General features: G+C 33.9%; 1 protein-coding gene across 1 annotated transcript; it reads right to left on the bottom strand.

Moving 5' to 3' along the window:
* Positions 1–361: 361 nt before the first annotated feature.
* On the bottom strand, positions 362–7,572 carry LOC116347253 (trypsin-3-like). Its single transcript, XM_031777783.1, has 7 exons — positions 7,412–7,572; positions 7,162–7,312; positions 6,862–7,097; positions 6,480–6,791; positions 1,130–1,280; positions 825–1,066; positions 362–757 (listed from the first exon to the last, which is right to left on the bottom strand). The coding sequence occupies exons 1-7, from the start codon at positions 7,467–7,469 to the stop codon at positions 444–446; spliced, it is 1,464 nt and encodes a 487-aa protein (XP_031633643.1). The 5' UTR covers positions 7,470–7,572; the 3' UTR covers positions 362–443.
* Positions 7,573–9,497: the final 1,925 nt, after the last annotated feature.

Genomic DNA, 9,497 nt, shown 5'->3' with positions numbered 1-9,497 from the left:
CGATCAGACTTATTGACGCAATTGAAGCTCGGCAGCATACACTTTCTTATTTGTTGGTTATGCGGATCATGGCATCAGCCATTTATTTACTGCTTTTGATTCTAAAAATTTAGGTAATCGTATACGAAAGATATTTCTAAGTTGGGTTACGTTATGGGCGTATTGCTGATACGCGGTGTAGTATCCAAGCTTCAAGATCGGTTTAGATCCAAGCTAAAATTGCTTGAGTTATTCATCGTTAATTTCGATGTCTAGATGGAGTGGAATTAAATCTCTCTCTTCTTCTAATGGAAAAATAAATGTATCATGAGAGAAAGTAGAAACAAATATTTTTTTTTGTTTTGATGGAAACTGACTGGCGGCCCATAAATATGAATAGCTACTTTTATTGAAATAAATAAAGTACACAGATGCCTCTATATGGCTTGCTATATGTTTCAAATTTAGATTCCAGTATTAGACTTAATCCACGGACGAACGGCTGCAATTCGTGAAAAGATTGAGCTAACTTTGGGGCTACCACACTCAACAACGAATGATGCACATCCAATTAATACAGGAACATCATTTATTTCAGTTGATAGTGGTCCACCAGAATCACCATTACAAACTCCAACGCCGCCCTCTTTGTTGCCAGCACAAATCATTCTATTCGTTATTAATGGACCGTATCGTCGAACGCAATCACTTTGGCTAACAGTGGGCACATAGACGGAACGAAGTGGTTCCCTGGATTCCGTTGAATTTTCAGATTTTCCTGAAATAAATTGATATTTATATCATTTGTTTGTCATTCAACGATTTGATTAAAAGAAATTGGATACCCCATCCGGAAATCAAACACATAGTTCCGTCTTCAATTTTCAAATCCGCATCTGCCAATGCAATCGGCTGGATTGACTCACTGAATGTCAATGGTTCGGCCAGCTCTAAAAGCGTAAAATCAAAATCGGGGAAAATCATGTTGAATTTTTCATGATTAATAATACGCTTTACTCCGATAAGTTTTCCACTATATCGCAATGATGTACCAACACGAACACCAAATGCATCAGCTGGAGTGCCACTGAAATGAGTTACCGCAATTGAAATTTGTGTCAAGTGTTTTACATTCTCACTTAGTACTTACTTGGTACAATGTGCTGCAGATATGACCCAGCTCTGACCAATAATAGAACCACCACAACGAAAGTATGAGTGTCTAATTAAAGCCACTTGCCATGGCATTCGTTCGATGGTAGCTTTCAAGCCACCGAAAATACGAGCATTGAATCCATCGGCTAGAACCAAATATGAGAATTTTAAGAGTGAGAAGAGTGTTTTGACCTTAAAGCTACGTAAAATGTGAAGATATTTGCAGATAATTTTCTTAAGTGTACCGAAAGTTTGAATCGTACCCGAATAAATTGTAAACAGGAAAATAGTCGAAAGCAACAATATTTTAAGCGACTTCATTTTAAAACTTTCTTTTTAATTTTGCAATAAACAAATTACTTTCTTCTACAAATTGTGTTGCAAGCTATCACTTCATTGGAGAAAACTGTGATATTCTGGCCGTTGAAGACTGAATTTATATCATTCAAAGAAGGTTATGCGGTGTGAACTTTATGTTTGGATTGATAAAAATGTTTCGCTTTGTATTAACAAATTTGTAAATCTAAACATCACAAACAAAATATAATTTCGCATTAATAAATATCAAAGACATACTACAATTACAGTTTTATGCAAACAATATACTACATTATCTGGTACTTGTATGTCAACAAACCGGTGCCAGATAACTAAGTGTAAACAATGTTTTGGCAAAAAATCTGGTTTAGCAAAACAATTTGATTATTATTCAAGGGCCGACTTTCAATGACACAATTTCGCTGGCAGACACAAATAGATTTAATTAACAAAATGTTTTATTTCTCTAGACTTATTATGATATATGGCAATCTGCAAATTGCCATCGAAAAATAAGAATGAACCAATTTCTATTACAAATACAAACATCGTCTATAGACGTTCACTCAAACCTTTGTTTTTATTTATGTATTTCAAGGTGCCGCGACATTGTGCGGATGATCACTGAAAATAAAAAATTCCTTTCGATCGCTTGCTAAATTCTACTGCTCAAGCCACCGAAGGCTTACAAATGTATGCGCAACCAATGCGTCCATTTTGTGAATGTACATGACTGTATCCAACATACACACTATATGTATATCTGACGACTGATAAAAATGTGATTATTAAATCCATATCTATATATATAAGAAGAAGTGTGGTTGTGTGTGGTACGAACTTTTGACCAAAACACACAATCCTACTTCTTCATTTTTTTTTTTTGAATGTAGCCATGATAAGCCTCCAGGTTATAGGCTAATAAAATTTGAAAACAAATTTTTTTCAATTGGTTAAATTTGGTTTTGAAAAAACTATTTTTTTTCATATGGTTTTTTGTACAGTGAACGCGTCACCCGTAGCGCTGTGAATGTAAGGCCACATGACGTGCAAAAAAGAGCTATCTATATACTTAGATAGTCCATCTCTTCGCACTCACAGCGCTATCAATGATTTATATGTATAAGTGCGCGTTTACGTTGTACGCGTTCACTTAGAATAAACATAAAGCATTGATAGCGCTATGAGTGCGAAGAGTTAAAAAATCACACTAAAAACATTTCATTTAATAAGTGAACAAACTTTAATCAGTATAGATTAATTAAATTAATCAAATAAATTGGAATTACATTCCATAAATTTAATTAATTTCCATTACGATTACTGTTATTTTCAAGAAATTTTAAGAAATATGTTGCTTTTTCTTTTTGCCTCAAAAAAAGTGAATCCATCCAATCAAAAATTACGTTAAATCTATGATCCCGAAAAAAAATAATTTCGATTCGATTCAAATGACAATCACATTCCAGCTTATTCGAGTCAAAATTGTGTTCGTTAACGAAAGCATAAAATGATTCAAACCAATGAGCAAAAAACATCGGCATTTGTAACACCCTACTTTCAATTCAACCATTTTTACCTTGAAACGAAAGAGTTGAAAAGAAAAACAGGAACGATGTAAAATCACTATGACTAACTTATATGGAAAATTAAATCTCATTATAATGTCAATCATACGGGACATCGGAATGTGATAGAAACGAGACCAGCCGGTTTTACATAATTTGGGTATGCTGATTGCAATAGCATCACCCGTTTTTTTCTCTAATACGTCAGGATTTTCCACAATTTTCCCAGAGAGTTTTCCCGAAAACCAAAATTGGCTATTTATACTCTAGTAACATTTTGAATTCATGCAATATCCCAGAGTTGTACCCTCAATGAGGAAATATGTATATCAAAATTGGTTATTTTCGTGCATTTTATATTTTTATGTGCTAAAAAATAACATGACAAATTTGCACAAATTGTTTCCATTCACATGTACATTTCGTACTTTGTACTAAGTACATATAATCACACTCATCTATAGAAATATCGTTACATTTTCCCCACGTGGCCTATCAGGCGTTGTAGTACGGTTCAAGTTTAGTTGGACCACACAATTCATTAAAAAAAAATTTGGTCATTTGAAAAAAAAAACAATGATTTGGTTATTCCCTTCTAAGTCCACATTTTAAAGTAAAATTGGTATCCATTCAAACGCTCTGAAAATGAGTATTTGGGAGTTTTTTTAGCATGAAAAGACCGAATATGACGCTGTTTTTGCTATAAAATTGGGTTTGAATACACTTACCACACAAAAAGTATCCAAAATGGTCAAAAATGACCAAAAATGTCAGCATGTGGACAGAGAGGGGAATAACCAAACCATTTTTTTTTTCAAATGATCCAATTTTTTTTTTAACGAATTGTGTGGCTTTACCAATAATTAAACAGCCAATTTTGGTTTTCGGGAAAACTCTCTAGGAAAATTGTGGAAAATTCTGACGTGTTAGAGAAAAACGAGTGATGCCATTGAAATCAGAATACCTAAATTATGTAAAACCGGCTGGTCTCGTTTCTGTCACATTTTTAAAGTTAAAAAATGACGCACAGTATACTTACTGCCGCATATAGCGAAATTCATGCATTTCAAAGTGTCACCATTTTGTGTGAGTTCATGTTAACACTTTGAACAGTTCATTTTGACAGAGTTCAATATTGGAATGGAATACACAAATACTAACGAGATGCACTGATTCTTGACGAGCACTGATTTTTAGCAGTTGCTTGTTTAGCCATTTTATTGCAGATGAGTTTCTGGTCTACTGATTTGTTTTCAGCGGTGTCATTTGACTCCGACGGCTTATACATAAATCAAATGAAATTTAACTTTTATTTATAAAATTCCTACAACTGGTTCGATTTCATCAAATTGTAATCACAATTTTGCTTATTTGTATTACCATTAATCAAGGCTAGAGTATAAAAGAATGCCCAGATACCAGAATAGTCGATCGTTTTTCTTTGAGTTACGCCGTCCATGAAAGTCTTGGTAATATCAGTTTCATCTGCTTCATATTGATCACCTTGTAAATTATCGTTGGCTGATAAATAATATGTTCTAACGATTTTCCTCACTCTCAGATACATATTTAATTACTGTGTTAATCTTCCAAATGAAGTTTGGTGTATTTGGATATCATTGACCTCTTTCTGTTCATATACCGGTGCGATGTTATTTCTCACTAATGCAATGAGATCAGCGATGATATTTACCAGCTGCAAAAAAATTTGGTTCGGAACGTATTGATATTTTTCTAAATCCCAATGGAACATTTTTACTTCAAATTGATGAATCATCATCATCAAATCGATGAATTTTTCACCATCAGATACAACAGCATTAAAGTCCACATTTAAAGATTGTGCGTACTCAATGAACTCATCCAATAGTTTGAATGATTTATCTGCAACTATAGTGTACGTAAACAATAGGGTGGAACGTTTTCGACATAATATTGCGGCCACTTGGAAAAACATGTCTTATGGTGTCCAGATTCAAGATATGAAAGAATTTTCAACTTTCTATTTGATATAAGACAGTGACTTGAAAATAAAAGAGGACCATTTTACTGGAAAATCACAAAAAATTGCGGTAGCCTCGTGAAAACGCGTGAATCTTATTTTCTGACCAAAATACATAACATCACACATAAGACATGTTTTTCCAAGTGGCCATCGAGATATGACACCAAATTTGATAAATAGCTCCACCCTATTGTGCACGGATCACATTTAAGGGCAACAAATTCGAACATTCTGAACCGAATTAGAACAAAATTACACAAGAAACTAAACAAAAAAATATTATTTTTTTCAAACACATTGTGTATTTACACTTTTTGTTTCATTTTTGGCAAATTCAATTTTGTGTTGTGCCATTTACATTGAACATTTTATGCAAGGTACACCGTTTGCTACGATGCTTAACTCCTATTGTCTTCAAACATGTTTTTGCATGTTTTGTGCATACAGCGGTACATTTGTGCACGCATCACATTCAAAGGCAACAAATGCCACACGTCGATTGATTTGTCACTGGTCAACAATGTTTCCATTTCAATTCACATTATTTCTTGCACTAAAAACCAATTAAAAATCATTTTTTTCGCGTTTTCAATTCATAAACGATTTTTCGGCATTTTCTGACCATTTTCTGACATAATATCAGGAAGTTTTATGACATTTCGATCAAAAATAAGGGTACCTCCCATATAATTTTTTTGTTTTTAGCTCACAAATGAAAAAATTGAAAATGTTGTATGGGAGGTACCCTTATATTTGATTGAAATTTCATCAAACTTGGTAATATTATGTACTTTGGTCAGAAAATATGATTCACACGTTTTCACGGTGATCAGGTGTGTGTGTAATATGCACGCTATGTTGAATTAGTGTAACAAGTGTCATTTTTTCGAAAATTGTTCGCAATAATCCACGATTATTTGAAAACCGAACACGATCATGAAAAATCGGTGGCAGATTTGAAATAATCATGCACAATTACAAACATGTGCCTAGGAAATAGGGCCTTACCAAGTTTTTTCGTATCTGTTAAAATTGACTACATTTAATTATGTTTATATCTAATGACTAGAAGAAGTTAAAAACACAGAATAACATTTATGAAATAAAAGAAAACTTTACATGTGCATCGAATAAAGTCACAATATTCAAAAAGTATGCCACTTTATTTTCTGTTTAAACAACGAACATCACTAAAATAGTAACAACCAGACAATATATTGAATTAACGGGTCAGTTGAGCTGACAGTACGTTAGCCAGCTAAATGGGCTAAAACAATAGACGTTATTGTTTTAATGATGAATCACTTTTCTTGTTTTAATAGAAGTGATTGTTCATTATAACAATAACTTCTATTGTTTTGGTCCATTTAGCTGGCTAACGTACTGTCAGCTCAACTGACCAGTTAGTTCAATATATTGTCTGGTAACAACAACTTATTCAATGAATGGAACTTAAATTCCAGTATTATATTTAATCCATGGACGAACAGATGTTACGCGTGAAAAGATTGAGCTAACTTTGGGGCTGCCACATTCAAAAACAAATGATGACAATCCTATTAATACAGGAACATCGTTAATTCTCAACGACAATGGTCCACCAGAATCTCCCTGACAAACTCCAACGCCGCCATCTTTGTAACCGGCACAAATCATTCTATCTGTTATAAATGGACCGTACAATTGAATGCATTCATTTTGGCTGACCATTGGTACATAACTGGCACGAATTTTTTCTGTAGGTGTGCCCCCGATGTGCGTTCTACCTAAATTGAATTTGTATTAATTTCATTTTTAATTCAATAAATTGAGGAAATCGATGAGAAATATAGATACCCCATCCGGAAATCAGCAAAAGAGTTCCGTCTTTAATTCGAAGATCACCGCTTGGCAATGCAATCGGTTGCACTGATGCAGTGAATATCAATGGTTCAACCAATTCCAAGAGCGAGAAATCATAATCCGGGAATTTGTATTGTTCATGATTAATAATACGCTTTATTTTGACCAATTTTCCGCCAGTTTGCATTGATGAACCAACACGAACACCAAATAAATCGGACGAAGATCCACTGAAATGAGTAACGGCGAATGAAACTTGTTTCACTTCATCTAAATGTCCATTTTGATGGTTACCTCGTGCAGTGAGCCGCAGAAATGACCCAGTTTTGACCAATAATTGAACCACCACAACGAAAATAGGAATACCATATTAGAGACACTTGCCACGGCATTCCCTCGATGGCTGTTTCGAAGCCACCAAGAATTCGGGCATTAAACGCATCAGCTAAAAAAAACACAAAATTTTTGGGCAATTGAAACAGTTACGGCAATGCCTTCGAAGAAAATACAATTTACTAAGGTGCAACGTTAGTTTGAATCATACCTGAATAAATTGTAAAAATAAAAATTGCCGAAAGCACCAATATTTTAGCCGACTTCATTTTAAATCTTTCGCTTTAGTTTTGTTATGAAAATATGGTTGGACGAGCCTGAATCAATGGAATCGTGTTGAAAACTATCACATCAAAGAAAAACTGTAATATTTCAGTCGTTTCTCTCAGAATTTATACGACTTAAAGACGATTGGGAGACATGAATTTTGTGTTTACATAAGATTTATTGACATAAATGTTTTCATCATGTGTTCGCAATTTTTTTCTCTTTTCAAATTCGCAAATAAAATCTGTTTTTCGCGTCTATCCGAACAATGTACTATATTATCTACTGTTTCTTTCACTTTTATGTCAACAAATTGACGCCACAAAACACACTGTGTAAACAATATATTGGCAAAAAAATCTGGTTTAGCAAAACAAATTGATTATGTCTCAAGGTTTTTGATTGCACAATCTCGGTAGCAGACATAATTTATGTTAGGTAAATATTTGGTTCATTTTATCTTTTTCCTCATTTTAAAAGTGAAACGTAAATTGAAAAGTACTTCTGTTTAATTTACATGAATTTGGTTCATTTCGCGAGCTTTGCGGCCATCTATAAAAAAGCTTTTGTGCCTCATTTACGGAGCTCAACAAACCTATTTGCTTATATTCAGACAGTATACAAAACTGACCTCATCCGTATCTGTGCTGTGTCATTGACAGGGTTATTAACCTTCGGGTCATGGCGTATGTGTTGCAAAATTGAAAAAATTGCAAAATATGTCAAAGTAATTAGTAACAAGGTCGTTTTTAAATTGATCGTGTTTATTTTTCCAATAAGCAAATGTTGTGATCAAAAGCGTTGTTTAATGGCTGCTTAAGCTGTAAACTGAATTCTCCTCTGGATAAGTGTGAGTCAACATAAAGTTAACGGCAAAAAATTGATCCTATTTGTCTCCAAATAATACTGCAACGTGAAGTTTATAGAAAAAAACGTCATGTTGGAACGATTCAAATAATACTACTGAGTAGAAAAGAGCTATTGAAATTATTCTTATGTATTCCCTACTTTTGCGACTTTGTTCGAACATGTTTGAGTTATGATAGGCACAAACTGACAGAAGCAACGAAAAATATGACTATCAGCGCTATGTACAACACAACTAACACAATTTGATGTTTACAACCACCATCGGATTACTTGACGCCAATAGTCATGTTCTGTCAGTTCGACCCTATGATGTATTCATAAGCATCATCCAATGGTATGTTTTCAATTTCGCGTAATTCTATTATGTAGCTCATTACTTTTTATTGAATTGCTATTAAATGACGCAACATTTACAATCGATGCCATTTGCTGGAATATTATTTTCAAATGTGGACATTGTCCTATCTATAAGTGGACGGCTAGCATGTTCCAGCGTCGCATGTTCCAGATGACTAGCATAAGCTGTGATTTTGTGGAGTTAAAACGGGGAAAGAGATAGGTCTAGTTAAATTTTACAATATTGTATCCATTCAAAATGGATCAATGCATGAAATTCTTTTGTCAGAACACTTTTTCTTTAGGCTTGCTGCCCTTTGAATTGATGCTGTTCAATCTTCTGCCAAGATGATATCTGATTTAATTTTTGGTTTAACTTTGTTTTCGTCAGAAACAGCGTCGGCTTCGATATCCTTTCCAGTGCCTTGAAAATCTGATGTACGGACCTTTTCGGCTGAATCGTTTGTGGATCATTTGTGTTTTTGACGTGGTGTTTTCCCACCGTCGCGAAAACCACAACCTTTGCGAGGTATTTTCGCAGGGATTGTCGCCAGTGGGAGGCGTTGTGGAAGATTTATTTCGTGTCATTTCAAGTGAATATATGAAATCCAATTAAGTAGATAATCAAAAACAAAACAAATAATTTTAAAGATTCGTTTAGTTGAACTGCGTAAAATCCATAAATATTATGGCGATATTGAATAAATTTTATAATTGATTTTACTTGAGTCGAAAAAACACAAAAATAATTTGGTTTCTCTAACCTGAACGCATTTCGGAATTCAATTATACGATTAGTTACACCCATTGTTTTAGTTAAGAAT

The sequence above is a fragment of the Contarinia nasturtii genome, unplaced genomic scaffold (genome assembly GCF_009176525.2).
Source record: "Contarinia nasturtii isolate CC-2019 unplaced genomic scaffold, AAFC_CNas_1.1 Cnas_scaffold_1764, whole genome shotgun sequence".
NCBI classification, from domain to species: domain Eukaryota; kingdom Metazoa; phylum Arthropoda; class Insecta; order Diptera; family Cecidomyiidae; genus Contarinia; species Contarinia nasturtii.
This window is presented reverse-complemented; position numbering and strand designations above follow the sequence as displayed.

Bases quoted from the DNA above. Each gene is read 5' to 3' on its own strand.
- LOC116347253 (XM_031777783.1), bottom strand. From the start codon at position 7,469: ATGAAGTCGGCTAAAATATTGGTGCTTTCGGCAATTTTTATTTTTACA. The intron at 6,792-6,861 runs GTATCTATATTT...AATTCAATTTAG, and splicing joins TTTGCTGATTTCCGGATGGG to GTAGAACGCACATCGGGGGC. The intron at 1,281-6,479 runs AAGTTCCATTCA...ATTTGGTTCTAG, and splicing joins TAAATATAATACTGGAATTT to CCGATGGATTCAATGCTCGT.